At 62.0% G+C, this 23,711-nt stretch overlaps 1 protein-coding gene across 2 annotated transcripts; it reads left to right on the plus strand.

Annotated features, from left to right (window-relative positions):
* Positions 1–8,955: 8,955 nt before the first annotated feature.
* CLCF1 (cardiotrophin like cytokine factor 1) lies at positions 8,956–19,041 on the plus strand. Of its 2 annotated transcripts, none has more exons than XM_045855148.1 (3): positions 8,956–9,196; positions 15,326–15,492; positions 17,337–19,041. In XM_045855148.1, exons 1-3 carry the CDS (start codon positions 9,181–9,183, stop codon positions 17,829–17,831), a joined length of 678 nt encoding a protein of 225 aa, XP_045711104.1. In that variant the 5' UTR covers positions 8,956–9,180; the 3' UTR covers positions 17,832–19,041. The 2 variants fall into 2 exon arrangements, with proteins under 2 accessions (XP_045711104.1, XP_045711103.1); XM_045855147.1 differs by lacking the exon at positions 8,956–9,196 and adding an exon at positions 9,739–9,870.
* Positions 19,042–23,711: the final 4,670 nt, after the last annotated feature.

Genomic DNA, 23,711 nt, shown 5'->3' on the forward strand with positions numbered 1-23,711 from the left:
CAGGTCTCCACCCCACGTCTGCCCCACGCCATTCCCTGAGCAGCCCGGCTGGAAGAGGAGACAGGAGCTGAAGCTCCCTGGAAGGCTAAGGGCAAAAGCTGTGAATGTTCACACAGTCATGTCTGCCTGTGACCCCTAGGGCTGTAGCGTCCTGTGGCTTGGAGGTCTTTGGAGAAAGTCCCTGGGGAGAGGAAGACAAGCTCCTTAGGCCTTTCTCCAGTCTTGCAGATGCCTGCCAGGAGCTGGCCCTTCTGAAGGGGGCTCCGGCAACAGAACAGAGCCTAGCTCTGGGAGCCGGGGCTGTGGGTCTCTCGTCTGTCTGTGCTTCGACGTGGACTCGCCGTGTGACTTTGCACAGGTCCCTCCCTGTCCGTGCGGCTGTTGGTGGCCAGAGGTGCTCACTGAGGTGCCCCTCACTGGGCCACAGCTCTGGAGAGGAGCTGCGATGGGCTGTCTTGCTCCCCCCAGGCTCTGGGGCTGGAAGGGAGCTCCACAGTCTGGGGGCGGGCAGGCAGCTTCTCCGGGCTTGCAGTTGGCACGGCCAGTAATGCCTCTCGGCCCGGAAGGGAGGATCCTCGGTGGGGAGCAAGGGCTTCTAAGCAGTCGGCAACACTTTGTGTTGGGCGGGGGGGAGGGGCGAGTATGGGACCCAAAGACAATTTGGGATCTGGGCCAGAAGTCAGGAGGCCCAGGGCAGCCCCGGTCCTACTGACAGACAGCCGGAAGCAGGTGAGGGCCCTTCTCTGGGCCTCAGTTTCCCCTTGATAAAAGGAAGGCATTGGACGACACGCTCTCCCAGGACCCTTTCAACAGCTAGCGTCTTAGTCCCCGCCATACCCCGCAGCAGAGGCGGCCCCCCGCCAGCACCGAAGTGTGTGGGGAGGTGGGTGGGAGGGGGCGGATACGGAACTGAGGAAGGCGCTTAGCGTTTTGTGCTGTAAAACTACCTCTCTGTTGGGAAATCTCTCTGGTTCAGCCACTACTTTTCACCCAGTTGGTTAGGAATCCCCAGAGCCCGGTAACCCATTCATTCAACACATACTAGACACGCTTCTCTAAGTCCAGGAGGGAGGGCACGGGACACAGGCCCCTGCTGTCCTGGGCTCCCACTGCGCTGGAGGACAGCTGGGAGGGCTGTGATGGAGTCTGCTGGGCAGTGCACACACAGAAGATGGTGTAACCAAGAGAGCCGGGCAGCGCTGAGCCGCTGGGGGTGCTGAGCTGGCCAGGCACTACCTGCCCCCCGTGACTGCTGCCGGTTCACCAGCTGCCGGCACGCCCAGAGCCGAGCTCCGCCCGGGGCCCGTCTCATCCCCCGGCAGGTCTCCCAGCGACCAGCACCAGCTTGGCTCGCAGCAGTGGTTTAGTGAGCACCTACTGCGTGACTGAAGAGCACAGGACTCGGAGAGTTCACAGGACCTGAGCTGGGTTGTCCGCTGAGGGGGGCGATGGGGTTCTAGGCGCCGGCCTGCCTCGGTCTGAGTCCTGGCTTCACGACCTCCGGGCTGGGCGCAAGCGGTCATGTGGCCGCCGGCCTCTGAGCCTCGGGTTACTCATCTGTAAATTGGGGAAGGAAGGGCTGTTGCCAGGATTAACTTAGTCAATGTTTACAAAGCTCTTAGCACACGCCGTCAGGGTTGCTGGGGCGACCATTGCTGTGTCCTGCCGCCTCCATCATGGGTGTGCCCGTGCAGGGTTCTAGGGTCAGAACCGAGGACAAAAGAAGTCATGACTGTGGATGAAGCCAGGGCAAATCCACGCCAGGAGACAGGGAGGAAAGCCACCCCCCCGCCCCCGCCCCGCACCAGAGAAATATTATGGAGAAAAGGCCGGAAGGCCAGGGACCAGAAAGTCCTCACAGGCCTTTCAGTGGGGACAGAAGTCAACCCCAGAGAGGAGCTGTGGGGGAGGCTGTGGCCGAGGCCACCGGCCAGGTCCTTGATTCCACGCACCCAGAGGTGCCCTGGGTCTTGTGAGGACGACGTGAGTTCTTCCGTCCTCGGAAGCTGCCGGAGGCTGGCAGGAGGCAGGGACTATGTCCACGCCGCCAGGCACGGCGCACAGACAGGACCGGTCTCTCCAGTCTGCAGGGCCGGCAGCGGTGGAGGGGACACGGGAGGGGAGTTTTTGAGCCCACACACAGCGGGGATGGCACGGGGAAGCTCGGGCTGGACCGCCTGAACCTGGCAGTGGGAGCTCCAGGACCCCCTTGGAGCGCAAGTGCGGTGCGTGTACGACAAATCAAAGTCGGCCTGCTTCGCCCAGCAGGGGAGGACCCCGAAGGAACGCATTACTCCAGACTGCGGTCTCGGCTGGGAATATAAATAGCTTCACAAAAGGTTTAGATAAATCCGGGGATGACAGCTCCATTCATGGCTTAGGAGGGGAAGGAAGCTGTTCCGGGCCTGCTGGTGGGTGGGGGAAGCCTCAGCACACTTCACGGGCTGCGGGCCCCAGGGACCCCAGGTGGCAGCTCCGGTGCTCCTGCAAGCTGGAGCCCGCCTGAGTTCTTGGGCTCTTCCCTCGACCCCCGCCACTCGCCATCCACTGTCCAGGGAGGCGGCACCACCAACTCTCGGGGAGCGAGCCCTGGCCAGGCTGTCCCCTGAGGGACCAGCAGAGGGAGACAGATACCATGTCCAGTACAGCTCCCAGAACAGGGCCAGGCTACTCTGCCAGGTAGAACAAGCACGACCCCCCTGGGGCCCAGCTCCAGCGGACGCCAGCTAGGCACCTGAGGACGGAGGGCTTGGATGGGCTTACCACAGTGGGGGCAGGGGGTGGGGGAGAGACTTCTCGGGGAACTGGGGGCAGGGTGGCTGAAGGGAGTCCAGTCATTAAGAGCTGAGTGGCTCTGGGGCCATCTTGCTCTCTGTCCCACGAGCCCCAAACCTTTGGCTGGCAGGCATGGGTCTCTACAGGTCCCAACTGTTCTGTGGGGCACATATAGGAGGTGCTTCTGAGAGCTTTGGGGGGCAACTGGACCCCTGCAGGCCTGTGTGCCAGCCCCCCGCCCCCAGCCCTGGTATGGGTGCAGGCCAGGTGTGGCTTTCCCCCTTTCGCCACTCAAGCTTCTCCCAGCCCCTCTGCAGTCGCCCTGGCACCGCCGCCCGCTGGCCTGGCCTGTCCCTGAAGCACAGCCCCTCACCAACCTCAAGTGCTTCAGTCTTAGGCCCTGGCTGGCGTAGCTCAGTGGATTGAGCACAGGCTGCAAACCAAAGTGTCTCAGGTTCGATTCCCAGCCAGGGTACATACCTGGGTTGCAGGCCATGACCCCCAGCAACCGCACATTGATGTTTCTCTCTCTCTCTCTCCCTCTCCCTCTCTCTCTCTCTCTCTCTCCCTCCCTTCCCTCTCTAAAAATAAATAAATAAAATCTTTTTTTAAAAAAAGTGCTTCAGTCCCTGCATCACTGAACACAGGTCGTAGCAGTCGGTGGCTGAAACTGCCCTGTTGGCTCAGAGCGCTCCGTTAGGAAAAGGCGACCTCACAAAGGTGACCTTGGGGCCCGCAGACAGACGGCCTGAAAGCCCCCAGCAGGGCTGGCGCCCAGCACAGCTGGCTCTGGTTGGCTCCCCTCGTCTCTCCGGGGCCCCCGTCCGTCCGTCCGTCCGGGGCGGTCTGGGGTGCCGGGTCAAGCGGTCAGGAGCCACTTCTCGCGGGGGGAGAGCTGAGCGACAGCCCAGCTGCAGCGCTCTCCAGGGCTCTGTGACCGTGGCCTGTGCGGGGAGGCGGAGTGGGGTGATGGGCACAGGGTTCAGGAGGGCAGAGTCAAAAGCGCAGAGGAGGCGCCGACGTGCAGACAAGGGGATGCAGGGGCCTCATCAGCAGGAGCAGGAGGACAGGGCACGAGGGGCAGATGACAGTAGTATTTCCCATTATTGAGTGAGAAGGGCCAGAGACTTGACTTGTATTAACCCAGTCGCCCCTTATTCTGGGTAACGTGGTCCTCACCCCCATCTTATGCAGGGGAAAAGCTCGGTGTACACGGGCCAAGTGACCTGCCCAAGGTCACACAGCTAGGAGAGGCGGAGCGGTCACCCTCACCCACGCCACTCTCCCCAGCAGGGCAGGCACTTGGGACGATGGGCCCTGGGGGTGGGACTCCCATCGCTACCCCACAGGGGTGGCCCCGGGGAGGTGTTCCCTGGCCTCCACACCAGGCCCCCCGCCCCCCCCCGCCCCGAGAAGCCCAGGCATTCTGGAGAAAGCCCTGGGAAGCCCGAGGGAGGGTGGCTGGTGGGGAGGGAGGGGACGGGGCGGGAGGAGCCGGTAGTGACTCAGCAGAGCAGGATAAGGATCTTCCAGCCCAGGGAGAGGTAACCCCACTCCTCTGCCAGGGGAGACGGAGTCACGGAGCCCCGGGCATGGGTTGGCCAGGGCAATGGAACATCCTGGGAGAGTGAGAGTGGCGGCAGGGAAGGCTTCTGGCAGGCGAGGGAGGAGCTGGGACCCGGGGGTGCCCCTTCTGCCCCTGCCCATCTCACGTGCCCGCCACCCAGTCCCCCAGATGTCCGTACAGACGGGAGGGGGCTAGAGCCCAGGTAGGGTGGGGAGCGGCCGGCAGCAGAGCCCAGCTCCTCTCAACGTCCAGGGGAGGCAGGTGGGGGCGGTGTCCTCCGGGAGGCCTGAGCCGGTCCAGGTGTGGGTGAGGGACACAGGGCAGGGTAGGGCCTGGCTGAGGCAGGAGGAGGCCCGGGGGCTTCCGCTGATGTCATGGCCAGCTCAGGGTGAGGCAGGGCCCTCAGGGCTCCTGCCCACTGGAGGGAGAGGGAAAGCGCACACCCCGCTGCCTTCCCCCACCCCCGCCCCCCACCCTCGGCGGCCCCCAGGCCTGCACATGCACACGGGAGTGTTTGCACATGGTGGTGGCGGGGAGGTGCTCTTCCCAGGACAGATGCGGAGGGGAGGGCGGCCTTGTCTGCTCTGGCAGCCCGGGCAGGGCCTCCGAGACCACCGGCCCCCCGCCCCGCCCCTCTGCAGCCCTCAGGACGCACAGGGCACCCTGTGGTCCTGGCTCTGCAGGCAGGTGGTCCTCTAACTCCCAGCTTCATCTCGATGCTCCTGGAACCTACAGTTCCTGCAGAGGGAAGGGGCCAAAGCTCTCCTGGGGGGTGCCTCGCGCTGACCCAGGAGGGCGATGTGGGGTGACAGCCCAGCGTCACTGGTGGGGGTGTCGGTCGGGAACGCCCAGGTCTCTGCTTCAGGCAAAACACCTCAACGTCCCGAAGAGACCAGGCAGGGCCCGGTTAGAGACCAACCGGGCAGCCGGGCGCCGGGCAAGGCCCCCTGTTTCTGGAGCCGCTCTGGGCACCTGGCCTCCTGTCCTTCCCAGAGTCCCCCTGCCCCGGAGCCCCTCCCGGGCCCGCACCTGCGGGTGTAGCAACAGGGCATGGCGCTGAGGCAGACAGTCCTGGGCTCCGGTCCTGGTTCTCCTACCCGTGTGACCTTGGGCAGGTGACTTCTTCACCTTGCCAAGCCTTGGGGTCCTCCTACCTATGTGAAAGAATGAGGTGAAACTGTCCACTTAGAGCCTTAGTCGGAAGCCCGAAGCAGGAGCGCGTCAGCAGGCGGCCGGGCACGGCGGCGGCACCGGCAGAGTCGCCCGGGCAGGGCCCGGCTCTCCCGCCTGCACTCGGGGCAGCCTCCCCCCCACCTCCCCGACCCCACAGCCCCGGAGGGCTCCCCTCTGTGTCCCTGGCACCGGGCATGGAGCGGGGCCTCGGGGAACGTCTGGTGAACAGATGAATACATGCGTGGCTACCTGTGCTCACCTCTTCAGGCTTCTCCCCACCACACGGCTGCCCACCCACGGGAAGGGGACAGACCAGAAGCCTCCCCGGTTCAGGGGTCCAAGACACCCAGGGTCCAGGGCCCGTCCAGGGCCAGTTCTTCGGCTGCCTGGGACTCGGTGTCATTGGGGCATCTAGAGAGCCATCCTTAGGGGGCACCAGTTATGGGGGGCAACGGGAGGGAGGGGTGGGAACCTAGCGTGTCCCTGAGCCACCCAACCACATTTCTAGCCTGAAGCTCTACCTGCCCCCATCCTCCAACCTCAGATGATTGAATGAAATTCTTGAAGGCAGGAGTGGGTGTTCCTCCTTTCTCCATCCCTCACAGGACCCAGCACCCAGCACCCAGCACCCAGCAGGGGCTCAGGAAAGGCCTGAAGGACACACCAAGGATCTGGGGCTGGGCTGGGGGGCGTCTCCTCTAGCCTCTGCCCTGCCCCACCAGCAGTCCCAGATTGTTCCTGCAGGAAGGGCTGCAGGGGAGCAGGAACCGTCCCGAGGTCCCCAGCTGGACACGAGAGGGCAGCCATCTGCGCCCTGCCACCCACGGAAACCCTGTAGGTGTCCCCCAGTCTGCCTCTCCTTCCTCCCTTCCCCCCGCCCCCATCCCAGCAGCCCACTCCCACTGGAGATCTGGCAGAATACAGGCACAGTCTTTACTCCAGCCCCCACCCCAGCCCAACTGGCAGCTCCTAGCCTGCTGCCTTTGCCCAGACATGGCAGAGGGGCACAGGCAGCTTGGAGATGGAGTTGATTTTCCCTTTGGCAGGAGGGGAGAGGGGGAAGGGAGAAGGCCCCTCACCTCCCCGTGAGGGGAGAGGGCAGGACACAAGTCCAGACAAGAGGCAGGACAAAACACAACTTCCCCAGCTTGTGGGGTCACGGCATCAAGCCCAGGGCGGTCTGTAAAGCCAGCTGCCCCTGCACCCACCTGGCCTGGTCCTCATTTTAGAGTTGCAGCCCTCGGTCCCTGCAGACCTGCAAACCACTGCTTTCTAGACTCTTGAGGTAAACGCTCGGGCGGGGAGGGGGGGCAACGTGGTAAGCTTCCCCCAACTGCAGAGTCTGCTCCTCTTCCTCCCCGGGCTCCTGCCTCCCCCGCTCCTTCCCACTCCCACCCATTTATTTGCCTTTGTGTCTCCTCTTTCCTGCCCTGTCCCTTCTCCCCTCTTCTTCCCTCAGCCTCCACCCTCCTCCTTCAGCTCCCCTCTCCCCCTCTCTCTCCTGGCCCCCTCCTCCTCTCCCACGGTGGGGCTGCTTTCTCCCTGACTCAGCAAGGTGCTTTATAAGGTGCTGAGGGGCTCAGCCAAATCCAAACCACATTGTCTGTGCAGACACTCTCCACGAGGAGCAGGCTGCAAACCGGGGGGAGAGACTTGAGCGGCTCCCTCTCCCCTCCCCTCCCCTTCGAGGCTCCCCACCCTGACAGGGCGGCTGCTAGGGGACCTCCCGGCCGACCTCAGTGCTGGTCACCCACTGGGCATCTGCCTTCTTGACCTTGGCATGGGTATCAAAGATTGTTGGGCTCACCGGCCAAGAATGTCATTGAAACTCCAGCGTTCAGCCTGCGGGGGGGCGGGGGCAGTGAGGGGGAGAGGGAGGCCTTTTCCGAAAAGGCCCCTCCACGGCAGGTTCCATCAGAGCTGCTGCTTGTGTCCCTGAGCGTCCCCTGCCCCCAACCTCAGGCCAGCGCCCCTTCCCCAGTTCTTTTTCTTGTTTAGGGAACAAAAAAAAAAAAAAAGAAGAGGGGAAAAAACAACAAAGTCTGTCCCACTCCAGTGAGGTAATTGAAAACAAACTTCTCCCCCACCCCCCCATCCCCCCCCACCCCGGTTCTCAAAGTGCAGCGCAGGGAAGGGCTGTCCTGGGAGCCGGGCTGCCTGCTCTGACCTGCAGCCTGGAGGGGCTGGGGCCGGGCTGGTGGGCGTCTGCCTTCCTCTGGGGGCACCAGGGCAGCAAGGGGTGCAGGGGCTCCAATGCTGTCCCAGAGAGAGGAGTCACCTTCCAGGTCCGGCCCACCATCGCCTCTGTCCCCTGACATAACAAATAAACAACAACAAAAGCAGCTCATTACCAAATGATTTTATTGCTGGTCTGCTTCTAGAGCTCTGGGCAGTGGAGATCGAATAACGGAATGACCCCAGGTGGAAGCTGTTTCCCTGCACACTTCCTAACAGCCCTCTGCAGCCGCAGGAAGACCCTCCAGGGAGGGTCTAGGCTCCTGGGTCCCCTGCGTATCCCACCTCAGCGAGTCCCAACACAGGCCCGAGGGAAGGAAGGGGAGGGAGGTCACGCCACAGGCAGAGCACCCCTACCCTGGCACCGGGGAAAGCCAACAACCTGAACCCTACAGGCGGGAGGAAGCCAAATGTCTTTATGGGGAAGCATTTCACAAACGGGGTCTCTCCATCGCCTTGAACTGGAGCATTCTTGATGAGTCACCCATGAAGTCCTGGTGTCGAAACTGGTCCGGGTGCCTCGTGCTGATTAATGAATTACAAACCCCCACCCATGTGCACTCTCCTGGCCACTGGGAAGAGGAGTGAAGAACCTCGTGAACCTGAGGGACAAACCCTCAGCCAAGTGCCCTCTGCTTTCCCCGGGGCCAGGCGGTGGGCCTGTGGTGCCCTCGTCCTCCCCCGCTGGGGGCATTGTGAACCGGTTAGTCACCTGCCCCGGCCAGCGCCTCACTCAGCCCCGGCTTTTGGAAATGGGACAGGCCGCGGGACAATAGGCAAGGGGGGCGGTCAGCCCAGACAAAGGGCAGCAGGAAAAACACCATCACTCGCTTGGAGGCCAGCTCGCTGGCATTTGGGAGAATGTGTCATTGCATTTACTGGGTGTGTGTGTGTGTGTGTGTGTGTGTGTGTGTGTGTGGCGTGGGGGGTCAGAGATGAGAAGGCAGAGGTAGGGTGGGAGCGGGACCCACGCGGGGCAGGGAGCAGCACCCTAGGCCGACACCGAGGGCGAGGAAAAGGAGCGGGCCGCTCCCTCCCGGAGCTCTCGGAGTTTGCAGACGGACCGATGCCCTCCCCACCTCCTCCCCCAGGAGGCCCAGGGTGGTACCACCGCAGCCTCGCCTCACCTCACCCCCCCTCGGTGTAGTGGGAGGGAAAGGAGCCCCAGAAGCCCTCCCTTCCCTCCTCCCCCCACCCCAGGGAGGGCCGCTACAATTTGTGGTTACAGCTTTACACGTCAGAAAAAAAAAAAAAGTTTGCAGAATGTCCCACACTGAAAAAAAAAAAAAAATCCGAAACCGAGCGAAAAAAACCTGCGAGTGGGCCTGGCGGATGGGATTATTAAAGCTTCGCCGGAGCCGCGGCTCGCCCTCCCACTCCGCCAGCCTCCGGGAGAGCAGCCTCGCCCGGCCGGCCCGGCCCCCGGCCCCATGGACCTCCGAGCAGGTAGGAGCCGGGCGTCCGAGGCCCCGGCCCCCGCCCAGGAGCCTCGAGATCCGGTTCCGTCCTTCCCCCGGGAGCCCGGAGCTGAGGAGCCCGGAGCTGCACCGCCAGCAAGGCTCGGGCCGGGGGAGGTACGGCTGGGCGCCCTCGAGAGCGGCCCGGCGGGGACCGCGTTCCTGGAGTCCGCTCGGCGGGGCCAGGAGGTCGCAGGGAGCGCGGCGGGTAGTCCCGGCGACCCGCAGACCTGGGGAGCCGGCCACCTGGAGCCCCAGCGAGGCGGGGTCCCGCGGATCCCGACGGACAGATCCCCGCGCACAAGTCGAGGAGAGCGAGTCCGAGGCGGGAGCGGGGCTGCGGGAGGAAGACGCGGAGCGCGGGGAGGTGGGGGCCGGGAGAGGAAGAGGGGGGCGGGAGGAAGGGAGGGAGGCAGAGGGGAGCCCGGGGCCGGGCCAGCGGGAGGCGAGGGGAGGCCGACACCTCGGGCCGCGCCGCTCTCCCTCCCCGGCCCGGCGGGAGGAGAGGGCGGGAAGCAGGGCGGGCGAGAGGGGAGAGGAGGCGGAGGGCAGAGCGGAGCCTGGCTGGGCCGGGCCGGGCCGCGGGCGGGACTCGCGGCTTCCCGGCTGCGCCCGCGCGGCCGGAGCCCACCATGCTGCCCGCGGCCGGGGAGCCGGCGGCAGGTAGGGGCCGGGCGGCGGGGCGGGCGGCGGCCACTGGCCCTCCGCTCGGCCCGCGGGGGCCTGGGAGTGATTAGTGCGGGGGGGTGGGGGCTGGGGGGCGCGGGCGCCGCCCGGCCTGACCGGGCGGGGAAAAGTCCGTCACCCACCGGGGAGCGGCGGCACCGGCCGCTGGGCGCTGGCGGCCCGCGCGAGGGCGGGCGACTCGGCGGGGAGTTGATGCGCGGGAAGGGGCAGCGGCCCGGCAGAGCCCGGCGCCCCGGACCCCGCCCCCGCCCCCGCCGACGGGAAGGGAGCGACCGGGCGGGAGCGGGCCGGGGGCGGGGCCGGGGGCGCCGGGGCCACACAAGGGGAAGGCGCCGCCGCCGCCGCCGCCGCAGGGAGGGGGCCGGGAGCGAGAGGTCACCGCCGAGTGGGGAGGGCCAGCAAGCGGCCGCCGCCGCCCAGTTCCCGGGCTGAGCCCCTCGAGGGAAACCCCACGTCCCCGAGCCTCTCAGAGCCCCCCAATCTCTGCTCTCCCCGTCTTCCTTCCCAGCAGCTGCACAAGGCGCTCCAGGAGCCCTCCCCAGGGACCCCCGACCCCAGAGGACCCCGTCCCAGTGTCCGTGAGCCCGGCCTGGCCCTCCCCCTTAGGGCAGGGCAGGAGGGGGCTGCCGGGGGCAGAGAGGAGGCTGGCGGTCGCCTCGGCAGGAGCCCCGCGAGCCTCGGAGAGGGGCGGTGGGTGGGGGCACTGGCCACGCCGCCCTGTCAGGCGCGCTCCGGACCGGACCCAGGCGGACGTCTCCGAGCTTTCGGTGAACCCACAGGCTCCTCCTGGGCTCCCAAGCACACCCCGCCCCCACCCCGCGGGGCACGGGGCGCGCTCCCCTGACCCACCAGGCCTCCCACCACTGGCTCACACACGCTCACTGCCCCGGAGCCGCGCACTCCACCAAGCCGAAACGGGCACCAGGCAGGGATGGCAGCGACTGTCACCTAGCAGCCCCAGAAGTCTCTCCTGCCGACTGGTGTCATGGCTCCCTCTCCCGCCCCGCAGAGCCGGCACTGCTGCCCCAGCCGCCCTTGTGCACAGCACCCTGCCACACCAGCTGGTCCGCTGGTGACACTTCACATTCCTCCCCATAATCCCACCTGCTCGTTCACACCCGGCTCCTGCGGTCCTTCCGAGCCCCTCCCTCCCTTTTGGATAACAACACCCTTTGAAATTCACGCTCACACTTACCCCATTGTTTCCCCACTTCTCCCCCTGCCTTGCTTTCTGCCGGTGGCCCAGCTTCCCCAGCTCCAGCTCTCCCCGAGCACCCCCAGGGCCCTCGTGCGGCACCGTCCAGAACCCTCTCGCTCCAATGAAAGCCCGACTCAGGCGTCCACACTGACTTCACAGGACGAGGCAGCTGGCCTGCCTGGCTGCTTCTTCCCCAGGCCTCGGTCTCCCCTGTCATTCGGGTGGAAGAGAAGGGCGGGGAGGGCCTGTTGAGGGCAGGGACAGAGCCCGTGTAGTTCTGCTGAGGAACTTCAGCGTCCCCCCTCATGCAAGCCCCGTCACCTGATGGCTGGGTGGCAAAGCAAGGTCTCCTGGCATCTGGGGCCCACGCGCACCCACTCGCTAAGCCACCTCTCAGCAGCCCCGGGGCTAGGGGACCGAGGAGGGGACGGGGGCCAGGCAGCCCAGAGGACAAGGCAAGTCCTGCTGTTTCTGCGGGCAGGTGGGGAAGCTCCCCCAAAGCCCTGCCTTACAGCCTCATTGCCTGGGTCTCACATCACGGCGGACGGTAGACACCGGCCCCCTGCGCGGCTTCACTTCCCCGATTCCCCTCAACAACCCCCTCCAACGGCACCAGAGCGCGGTCCTGGTCTGGCCTGAGGGCAGAACGTTTCCTTCTGGCTCCCACACTTCGCCCAGCACTTCTGGAGCTTGTTGGTGCCTCCCTGGCTCCTTCGCTCTCAGCTGACAGCGCTTAGCCACCAGTCCCAGGTGCAGTCTCCCGTCTGACTTGTCCTACCCACGCTGACCTTCCCGCCACATGTGTGCCGCTGAGCCCCCCTCCCTCCCTGAATGAGGTCAGCCTGGGGGATAGAGGCTAGGGACTGAGGGGCAGCTGGCTGAAGGTATCCACACACGGTGTGTCTGCCTGCCTGTGCAGCGTGTCAGGGTGCCCATGCACTTGTGTGGGCTGAGTGTGTGTGCATGTGCACACACGTGCGTGCGGGAGTATTCACTAGAGGGGCCCTGGGAACCAGGGCCCAGGGATCTGGATGGAATTAGGGTCTGGCCCAGGCGGGGGGCCAGGATGGGGGGTGAGGGGGCTGTAGCAGGAAACGTGAGCTGCACTCATTAGCTCCTCACGTGCTCAGCCGGATTTATAAACACAGGGGAAGACGGGATGTAAACAATCAGTGGGCAGCAGCCAGAGGCAGAGCTGGGGCGGGGGCTGGGTGGGAGCCAGGACTGGAGAGGGGGCCCAGGACACGGCCCGCAGTGGCCAGGTCCACCTGCACACCCTGAGCCTGGAGAGGAGAGGGGTGGACGAGGGCTCCAGGATGCCCACTGCACTCTCCTGGGGACACCGGCAGGCTGCTCACTGTTACAGCTAAGCCACAGGTGCTCTCTGCCAGGGATGCTTTCCGTTTTGCTGCCTGAGATATGGGAACATTTCACCCAGAGTGGAAGCTGCCACAACCGAGGAGAGAGCCCTGTCCAGTCCCCTTCCTCCTCTCCTAGCCTCTTCTCCCTCTGGATTTCTGAGACTCCTTCCCTCTCTCTGGTTCTCTCCACGGGTCGGTCAGTTGGATCCTTCTGCTCTCTCCCCTGCCCCCCCACCCCCAGCCTGCAGTGACAGTTACCTCAGAACTGAAATATTCCTGGAAACACCGGCCTCGTCTGGTTAATTTCATGAGCCGTTTTTCTGCCCAGATGACTTAGCTCTTGTTTATCCAAAAGCTTCTCCCCCTCTTCCCCTGCTGTCCCTGTGTGGGGAGCCAGTGCTCCCCAGGGATGTCCCACAGGGCCCAGGAGGGGAGGGAGAAAACAGGGCCGCAGTGGGGCTCCTGACTGCCCCCTCCCTGGTCGTGGGACACGCAGAGCCCTGTCCCAGGACTCCTGTCTAGCAGGGCTGCCCCAAGCAGGGTGGGGTAAGGGGGCAAGCCCAGCTCCGCGGTTCCCGCTTCAGCCAGGACCCTTGGCATCGCCACTAACTGCCAGCCAGGCCAGACTCCAGCCTGAACTGACCACTTGCCTGTGGTGCCACTACCCACCTCAGCAGGTCTCCAGCCTCCAGAACTGACCGGCCCGCCCCCAAGTAGAAACTTGGGGGTGACTGTCAGATACGCGGGCTAAGGGTAGCCCACGGCTTCGTGCAGAGGAGAAGGGCCTGGAGTTGTCTTGGGATGTGAAGGACAGGAGCTAGAAAGGAACTCAGGGAGTCAGCAAGAGCTCAGATGGAAAGAACAAGGAAAGGAATGTCCAGAAGGGAAGGTGTAGGCTGCACCTGGGGAAGAGGAAAAGGGGAGACTGTCTCCCCAGGGGGCAGCCATGTGCCTGACGTTACCCTCTGTGCTAAAACACGCACGCGTGTGGGTGCATGCGCACACTCCTCTCAGACCACGAGCCTGTCGCCCAAGGGGGCAGGGTTCCCGAGACCAGCAGAACCCCTACTCCCATGCTCCGCCAGGAAAGCCAGCCAGTGGGGCATCTGGAAGAGTCGAGACCGACCACTTCAGAAGTCCCCAGCTGAGCCCGACACTCTGTAAGAGACATTCTGTGCAGCTTGAATCCCGAACCCCTCCAAGTTTTACCCTCTCTGAAACCCCGATCCAGCATTATGACTGACCGTGTACGTAACCTAGTCTTAACTCCGAACCTATCTTAACTCTAAGTACAGTTAAACTGCCCAACCCATATCCAAATTACTTCTATCAAAACAACATATGTCATTGCAGAAAACCTGAAAGTATAAAATATAAATTAGAGGCCCTGGCCCAGGAGCTCAGTGGGTTAGAGCATTGCCTGATAAGCCAAGGTTGTGGGTTTGATCCCAGGTCAGGGCACGTGCAAGAATCAACCAATGAATGTATAAATAGGTGGAACAACAAACTGATCTCTCTTTCTCTCTCTCTCGTCAATAAATTTAAAAAATGAAATATAACTTAAGTTAGAAGAAAAAAACCACTCATGATCTCACACCTATCCAAGCTCAAAATCCAAACCAGCCTACTCATAAGGCATGGCATGCACCACCCCATCTGAAATCCGAATCAACACATTCGCAAACCTTCGTCCCAGCCAGCCCTCTGTCTGCCCAAACCTAACCACATCCCCCAGCTGGACCCAAACCTCAACCACGCTCACTCAGGCAAATCCCAAGAAATTAACCTGGAACTTTAAAAGTAACCCAGTCCTTAAAGCTAACCTATGCCCAACGCCAGTCACAGCCTTACCCCATCCTAATTCTAATGACCTTTACCCAGTCCCAATGCCCACTGAATCCTGGCCAAGTGCTCTTGACCTTGGATATCACCTAAAAGCTGGGAAAACCCTGTTTCCCAACTGCCTGTGTCTGTTCTCACGGCACTGACCCCTGGCCTCCGGCATCGCGGGATGCCCCAACTCTGCAGCACCGTCAGCTGAGAAGCCCAGTTCACTGAATACATCATTCTCTCTCCTTCCTCCCCTGTCTCTCCCTTCTTCCTTCCATCTCTCCCTCCCTCCCTCTCTCTCTCCCCCGCAGGCTGACTGAAAGCCTCTTTCAGCTCAAACTTTCCCTAAAGCCCCAGGTAAGAATGGGGCAAACTCCCACACTGCAGCCGGTGTCTGAGAGCGAACGTTCTCGCCCATCCTACCCTTCCACACCAGGGATGATACCCCAGAATGTTCCCACGCCGCTGACCGCGTGAGCCAGCCCTGTGTCTGTCCTTCAGCCTCAGCCCGGTGGTCTGACCCTCTACCTTGCCTCCCATCGCTTGACTAGGACTCGTTTGCTTGTTCTCAGGAGGTAGCCTCTCTGCCGCATCCCTCCCAGGGCTGACTGCTCGCTCGCAGCTGGCAGCTCTGACATGTGCTGTTTCCCGCCCCTTGGCTCCCCCAAGCTGCAGTGGGACGCTGGGAGAGGAGGCTGAGGTACACCTGGAACTCGGGAATGCTGATGATCTGTGTTCCGAGGCCTGGCCCTCCTTTTACACACACCTACGTGCTGGCACACATACAGCAAGTATTAGCTGACCCACAAGTATACTCTGCAGTATCTGCTGGCACAACACGTATAACATACATGCCTCCACACACACGCACTTTCTCAGGCCAGGAATGCTCCTCTCCTCCATCGCCCCTGCCTCCCATCTGGCGTCCCACCCTCACCCCTCCCTCCCACCCCAAGGTGAGGACAGACACCTGAGGGGCTGCCAGCTGCTTCCTCTAAAAGGCCAGACCCGCCCTCATGCTTCTTGCCCGTCCTGTCCACAGGGGACTCGTGGGGGATAATAGCTTGCCTGTGCACCGTGCTCTGGCACCTCCCTGCAGTGCCAGCCCTCAATCGCACAGGGGACCCAGGGCCTGGTCCCTCCATCCAGAAAACCTATGACCTCACCCGATACCTGGAGCACCAACTCCGCACCTTGGCTGGGACCTACGTGAGTATCTAGGGCAACCTAGGGGTCTAGGAATTGGGTGATGAATGAGAGGAGGAGTTGGGGGAAGAGAGTGGCAGAGGGGTCCTGATGAATGTAGGGTGATGAGGAAGGGACCTTTGGCTCTAAACAGTCTCTGTGTCTGGCCTGTCTCTTGCCCTTCCCTCTAGGGTACCCCCTCCTCCCCACCCCAGGCCCCAGGACTAGGCATGTGGGCAGGCCTCGCACCCGCCTTGGCCCATTGCCCCACTGGCTGACTGCCCAGCCGCCCGCCTCCCCCTGGGGGCCGGGGAAGTCTCCTCTGTTTACACCGTGTTGTGGTGTCTCTTGCACGGGTGGGGCTGGGTGGGGATGGAGGGGCCCCACCTCCCATGCCTGTGTTCCAGCTCGCCTCTGCCCCAGACCTGGGGCCCTGCTGCTCTGGACCCGTGGGCCTCCCTTCTGTCTGCCTCTCCCGTCCTGACTGGGCCTCCTGGGGGGGCTTGAGGAGAGGGCGCTGCAGGGAACCCAGGCCAGTAGTGGCAGGGGCTCAGGGTGTGCACTGAAGCTCTGCCGTGAGAATCTGGGGGCAGTCCAGAGGTGGTCAGAGCACCCAGGAGAGGAGGAAGGAGGGTCAGAGTTAGCAAGGACCATGGGGAACGGGCCCCCTCTTCCCGTGTTCCTCTTCCACATCCCAGACCCTACTCTGAAGCCAGGGAAAGAAAGGGGAGGAGGGTGGCGGGGGAGCTGGCTCCAGCCCCAGGATACACCGAGGAAATTAGTTTGTCTCTGTGCTTGTCAGCGTGTGAACCTCCCCCTGGGCCCTTGCCTATCCCAGGCCTCGCCCCTCTCTTCTCCCTTCCTCTCCCCGCTGCTGCACCGTCTCCCTCGGCCCTTTCCCTGGGCCCCAGGCTTCTCCCCGGGGGCTGGCAGGGCTTCGTCCTCTCCCCCAGACTGACTTCCATACCCTTCCTCCAGCCCGAATCTTGAGACTGCCTCAGTTTCTTCTCACTGCAGCCCTGCTCCTACGGGCCGAGCCCTTCCTTGGGGGTTAGTGTGTACCTTCTGTCCACAGCCCTTCAGCTGCCGGGACTGGGCCTGTCAAGAGGCCGATGGAACTCCGATGCCCACGGGCCCCTCTGCCTTTTGACCTGCTTTTCCTGTCCAGAAACCCTTTGCTTGACTCCCGCTACCCCCTCCGGTTCCCGACCCTTTTTCTCTCCTGGCTTCCCCTGCCAAATTTCTCGAAGGAGTGGTCTACACCCTCTGCCTCCACTTCCTCTCCACCCACTCACTCTTTAACCCCCTGCAATCTGGCTTCCAGGCCACTGAAACGGCTCTCTCCAAGGTTGTCAGGCACCTCCTTCTCGCCAAAGCCAACAGCACTTTCTGAGGCTCACGCTCCCCGCTCTCTGTTTTACAGCCGCGCTGTCGAGCACTGCTGCCTTCTCGAACTCCTCCTCTTGGCTCTGCATTCTCCTGGTCACCTTCTGCCCTGCAGCCCGGCCTCCTGGGTCCCCATGGCTCCTCTTCCTCTTCTGCCCTGCCTCTCTGGTGGGGGGGTGCTCTCTGGAGGCTTGCACACCCAGCCAGTCGGTGAGCTCTCCCTGAGTCTCTGCTGCCCAGCTTTTCCCATTCCACACCCTCCACAGGAGAGCTTGTCGCCTCCATTGTTTCAACAGTCACCTCCACGCAAATGCCGTTCATGGAGAAACTTAGGGTTGGCCTGTGAACAGAGGGGCCCGGTGTAGAGACGGGGCCAGGGTCAGGGGACACAGGAAGTAGAACTCAGGGGACAGGCATCTCCTGGTGGCGGCCAGCTGGCTGCTTCGCCCTCCTCCTTCCCCATCGCCCTCTCCTTTCCACAGCTGAACTACCTGGGCCCCCCTTTCAACGAGCCCGACTTCAACCCACCTCGGCTGGGGGCAGAGACTCTGCCCAGGGCCACTGTCAACTTGGAAGTGTGGCGGAGCCTCAATGACAAACTGCGGCTGACCCAGAACTACGAGGCCTACAGCCACCTCCTGTGCCACTTGCGCGGCCTCAACCGTCAGGCCGCCGCCGCCGAGCTGCGCCGCAGCCTGGCCCACTTCTGCACCAGCCTCCAGGGCCTGCTGGGCAGCATCGCGGGTGTCATGGCGGCCCTGGGCTACCCGCTACCCCAGCCTCTGCCTGGGGCTGAGCCCGCCTGGGCCCCTGGCCCTGCCCACAGTGACTTCCTCCAGAAGATGGATGATTTCTGGCTGCTGAAGGAGCTGCAGACCTGGCTGTGGCGCTCAGCCAAGGACTTCAACCGGCTCAAGAAGAAGATGCAGCCTCCGGCAGCTGCGGTCACCCTGCGCCTGGAGGCCCATGGCTTCTGATCTTTGACCTTGACCACCTCCTCTTCCCTTCCCCTCCAACCCTGCTCCCGCTCTGGGAGGGAGAAACCTGTGTGCCAACGCCTGTTGAGCCAGGAGACAGAGGCTGTAAGCCTCCGGCCCTTCCCGGACTTGGGGGAGGGTGTGGTGCAATAAGGACCATCCCCTCCCCACTTCCCAAAGTTCCGCAGGTCTGGGGAAGAGGTGCAATAGGCCCGTCCCATCCCACTTCTACAGGAAGTAATGCTCAAGGGAGCCCGAGGGGGTCCGGGTCGCTGCGAAGGCTCTCCCAGACTCCTGCTTCCCGCCCACCGCCTGCCAGGGCCCAGGAGCCCCTCCAGTGGCACTCCCAGAAGGCATGCCTGCAGGGCAGGGAGGGGCCGCCACAGCACGTGCCTTGCGGGCGAAGCCCGTTGCTGCCCCACTCTCCTCAGATGGGTGTTGCTCCCCTACCCCCAGTGAACTCCACACACTCAATTCGGGAAACGAACACAGTGGCGAGTGTGAACAGGAAGAGACGGAATTCGGGATGGGAGAGGTGGGGTCTGCAACAGAGGTAATGCCGAGCGCAGAGGGGCAGGGGCAGGCTGAACCCAGGGGTCACCAAGGCACAGGGTGGCACCCGAAGGGCCTTGTCTGGGGTTTTCTTGCCAGCGTCGAGGTGCCTCCTCTCCACCCCCTTTTCCAGGGTATCTGTGGGTTGCCCAGCCTGGGGAGGGCAATCATAGCCACAGCCACAGGATTTCCTGAAAGTTTACATTGCAGTAGCATTTTGGGGGTACGGGGGCGTCTCCCCCAGGCCCTGCACCCCCCAGCCCCAACCACTCATGACTCTGTTTGTTGTATTAATATTTATTTATTTGGAGATGTTATTTATTAGATTATATTTATTGCAGAATTTCTATTCTTGTATTAACAAATAAAATGCTTGCCCCGGAAGCATCTCTTTGCTTGGCTCTGCTCCTCCTCCTGGCCCCCGTGCCTGCTGGGAGGGCTTGGGGATCCAAAGGCTAGCTCAGGAGACGCCCAGGGCTTGGGGAAGGGGCTCTCCCCACTTTGCCGGGGAGACGTGGGCACAGCAGACTTCAGCCCGGCTCTCTCCATCAGTGCCAAGGCCCTCGCGTCCTCCCAAACACCGTCTTGTCTGTCGCTGATCTCCCGTCTTCCAGCCTCGGCTCGGTCGGCCCCACCTCCCTGGAGCACGTCCCTGTTCTCCTGGGTCCGTCCCTCTGCAGAGTGCCGCATCTGTCCCCCTGGTGCTCTCTCCCGGCGGCCAGCCCACACTCTCAGCCCTCAGTTTCCCCAGAGCCTGCCCCCGGGGCTGCCTTCGGGCCCCTCCTCAGCAGCGCCCTCACCTTCTCCACGCCCCTCCTCTCCTAGGGAAGGCAACAGACCACGGCCGTGGTGTGATTCTCGCCTGTGTCCTCCGACGCAGGACCACAGATCCGCGGGAAGGACAGAGACTCCTACTGGAGCTCAAGTGATCGGACGGGTGCTGTACAAGGGGTGGCCTGGACTCACGTTCCAGTTTCATGCTCTATGAGCGGCATGACCTCGGGCAAACTGTTTAAAGCTCTCCATTCTACAGTTTCTCCTCCTGTAAAGCGGGCATTTTAAGTACCCTTATAAGATGTTGGGAAGGACGAGACAGAATAAAGTTAAGATGCTTGGCTGCAGCAGCAGCGATGAGTAAACGCTACTTGGGGCATATGGCAGGTCATGACACCCTAGTGAAGAGCCGCTGGGTCACCCAATGGGCTAGTGCTGCCAGGTAATACGTGGATATTGTACAAGGGCCTCCTGGAGGCCGCGCTCTAAGCAAAGGGATTAACAAGTGTCGGTGATGTCAGTCGGTTGACAAATATTTTAAAGACATTACCTGCCCATTACTAGGCTAACCGGTGCAGAAAAGATAAAAAGAAGTCCGTATCTAACTTGGCCCCGGCCCTTACGGGAGAGCCGGTGACCTACCCGGGAAGAGAAGCCCAGCTTACCTGAAACGGTAACAAAAGCACACGTGTGCGGCGTGCACTGGGAGGTCCCCACGCGAGCCACTGGAAAAGGGAGAGGCCGGAATGTAGGTGCAGGAGCTATTGCACTTGCTTGTGGGCGGGGCGAGCCAGGCTCTGCTGAGTGTCCCTGAGTCACCTGGCCCAAGTTGGAGGGAACATGCCCACCCTGCGGGGTCCGGACTCTTCAGGCGGAGGCATCTGCCCAGGCACGGCCCTGCCTCCTGCCTAACAAGACAGAAGGAGAGGGCATCTGTGCCGTCTCCACGCAGGGGCGGGATGAGCAGCAGCCTGTTATACGTAAGCCACCAGGCGGGGGCTGTACAGAACGCAGGGCGAAGGGGGGATGTCCCCCGCTGTGAGTTTACTGGGGGCAGATCGGAGACTTTTCCTTCTGTCTATCTCAGCGCCCAGCTCAGGCTCCAGCCCAAAGATGGTGTTCAAGCAGTGCACTGAACAAAACCATCTGGAAAAGGGACTAGGAACCCCCTCTCCAGAAGTGCTAGGATCCAAAGCAGAGTTTAATTGGGTGCTCCCAGCTGGGTGCAGGTTCTGCCAGTCTGTGAGCCCTAGAGGGGGACAAGGGAGTGTCTGAGATAACTGCTGTATTTCAGTGTCCTGAACATGCTAGGTGCTTTGGCACAGATGTAGGAGGTGGGATTTGACCCCATTCTCGGAGGGTGGGCAGGACAAGGGCTAGTTGAGTGAGTCCACCTCCCTCTTAAGGAGGCAGTATCCGAAGGGCAGGCCCTGTGACTTACTCGTCTTTGCATCCCTACAGCATTTCAGCACGATGCTGGGCACAGACTAAAGTTCTCCATAATTTGATCGAAATGGATTTAAAGTGCGTCAAGACATCGGGATATGAGAAAGCAAAAGAGGGGAGCAGCTCCTCTTTGTTTAAGGGAGCAGCTGACAGGATCGGGCGCCCCAGGAGAACTGAAAGAACACGGGAAAACCCACTGGCTTGGGTAAACCAGGAAGTCACTGGTGGCCTCTGCAAGAGCCGCCGAGAGGCGAGTATCAGATTGTGAGATTCAAGGAGATGATGAGGAGGAGTGGACAGGGTGAACACATGTCCCTGGGAGTTTGGTGGCAAAGGCGATATCTGCAGAGGATAGCACAAGCATGAAAGGTTGTTTGGTTGGTTTGCTTTGTTGTTTTCAGACAGAAGAAACCTACACACATCACTGAGGCGTGGACGGTGGCAGCTGGAGGGGAATGGAGAGACTTGAGGCATGGAATCAGAGACAAGCATGGGAGAATCAAAAGGGTTTCTGGGCAGCCGCACGGGACCAGGTGACAGCAGCAAACACAACTCTGTGGTCCCTGGCCCATTTGGCATGGATTATGGCATGCCCTGCCATCCCTCGGGAGCCAGAGCTGCCTAGCAGTGGGGGGCAGAGTGGAGAAAGGGCATTTCCCAAGGCTGAGGACTGGCCAGACAGGAATGGCAGCGAATCACAGGACACAGGACTCTAGAGGGTTAGAAAGTACACAGTGGCCCTGGCTGGTGTGGCTCAGTGGATTGAGCACCGGCCTGCGAACCAAAGCGTCGCCGGTTTGATTCCCAGTCAGGGCACAGGCCTGGGTTGCGGGCCAGGTCCCCAGTTGGGAGTGTGAGAGAGGCAACCACACCCTGATGTTTCTCTCCCTCTCTTTCTCCCTCCCTTCCCCTTTCTCTAAACATTTTTTTGAAAAAGAAGGAATTATACCATGGAGTGTCCGTGAGCCTCACAGAGCACAGTGCAGGCACACAGGTAACAGAAGGAAACAGGTGTGAGTGAGCCGGAGGAGAGTGGGGTGGAGCGCTGGCGCTCACTCCAGCCGAGGATGCAGAGGGTACATCCTAGGGTCGCGCCGGGGAGGTGGACACAGAGGCGAACCCAGGCAGAGAGGACATTCCATAGTTTGAGTTCTGGAACTCTCTCCCAAAGAGCTCCCTACTGATGCTGCTGGTGGCGTGAGCCCCCTCTTTGGGTTTTAGTACTGTGGACCAAGGGGCAGGCCGCTCCTAGTGACCGACAGGTCATCAGGCTTTTCTGTGAGTGAGTTTGTCATCGCTTCTGCAATCACAGTTATCTCAGGAGAGGTGCCGCGTTTTCATCGGTTATCTTAGGTTCCACCCCTAAAGCGTGTTCTGTGGTCAGGGGCCCAGGTACCGAGAGGTCACCCTAGGAACTTGGGATACCTGAGGGCTGCAGCGTCAGTGGAGAGAGGGTGTTGTCTAGCAGCTCTTCTGTTCCCAGACAGGCTTTTTAACAAGAGTGTCAGCGAGGGAGAAAAGGCTCTCCTCTCTGTCATGTCCAGGCACCACAGAGTGTGTTAGGAATCTCGCCTTCATCGAGACGGAGACTGTCATTTGGGGGAGACAACTTGCAGGGGTCTAGGAGTGGGAACAGGAGGGGCTCTGATACAGGATGGCAAAAGGTAGTTATGCCGTTCCCGTGCCCACTTTGCAAAGACTGACCCAACATCCAGGCCTCAGGGCCCCTCGGTAAGTTAGGAGACTTATCCAGGCACCCATTTCTCCCTCTCCCTCTCCCTCTCCCTCTCTCTCACACACACACACACACACACACACACACACACACACACACTCTCACACTCACCCACAAGCCCCGGCCACCCCAAATGGGGAAGGGCCAAAGGAGGCTCTATTTCCCCTTAACCTAAAGGGCAATGGCCAGCGATCCAGGCCTGGCTGAATGCTCTGATGGGTGGCTCTCTCTCAGCTCCCCCCTTCTCCGGAGCCACACTGTCCCTGCCTTTGTCGCTTCAACTCTTGAGCTCCCTGACTCAGCCTGGTTCCCCCAGTTTCCCAGCAGTGGACAAAGCCCTTGTCAGCGGGTTGGGGGTGGGGGCAGTCAGAGTAACTGCGGGCTTTAGAACCAGAGACCCAGCCCTTTCCTCATCTCAACCTTCAGGGCCCCACAGCCTCCCTGGGTCAGAGGTCCCCTCTCCGCCCCTCCTCAACGTGCCCTCATCTCTGAGGCAGGGCCACGGGGCTGAAACCAAGACCTTCCTCCCAGCTGGACAAAGTCTGACACCTGGTGGCCGAGGCAAGGAATGGCTAGAAGGGGCCCTTGTCAAATCAGAGTTCACAGGCAGGATGATAGCCACGGTGAAGGAGAGGTGATGGGAACAGGTTTGGAGCGGGTGGTCGGGACAGGACAAAAGAGACATCCGATGGCACAAAAACCCAGACCCGGGGGAACCTTTGCCTTCCACCAGACTCCCACCCCTTAAAGCCCGCACGCAGCCCAGAGAACCTGCAATGGCCTGAGGTGGGCTGATGGGGAGGGTAGTGAGGGACTAGGAGGAGCTGCCTGAAAAAATCTGGGCCCACAGGGTGGGGAGTGGGGCCCAGGGTATGTGAGTATGTGGGGGCTTGGGGTGTGAGTCTGGCTGCCCAGAATCTCCAGCTCAGGGTGGGTGGCAGGGCCCGAGGGCCTGAGGAAGGGGTGTGCTGGGGAGAGGGAAGGAGAGCGGGCAACGCCCCACAGCCAGTTGGGCCCCAGGCAGCTGCTTCCCTCCCTCTACCTGTCCCCACCTTCCTAGCTGTAGCTGGCTCTCCCCACAAGCTCCATCATGAGCTGGGGGAAGGGAAGAGGCTCTTAGGGCGCATGTGCAGTGCTGAGGCACCCCTGTCCTGCCACATTGTCTGAGCAAAGCCAGGCTTAATCCCCCTTCCCCTTGGAGCAGTCAGGGGGTGGGCCTCAGCCCTCAGGAAGATTCTGGGCTCCTGTTCCAGTTCTTTTCTTTCCTTTTCTCTTGTGTTCTCCCAAGATTTTGGTCTTGACTACGAAGCAAGTGGCTTGAGTATTCCCAGGCCAAGGTGCAAAGGTGACTCCTGGAAGTCCATCGCTAGCCT

Source organism: Phyllostomus hastatus, unplaced genomic scaffold (genome assembly GCF_019186645.2).
Source record: "Phyllostomus hastatus isolate PE091 unplaced genomic scaffold, TTU_PhHast_1.1 phas_scaffold_11, whole genome shotgun sequence".
NCBI lineage: Eukaryota > Metazoa > Chordata > Mammalia > Chiroptera > Phyllostomidae > Phyllostomus > Phyllostomus hastatus.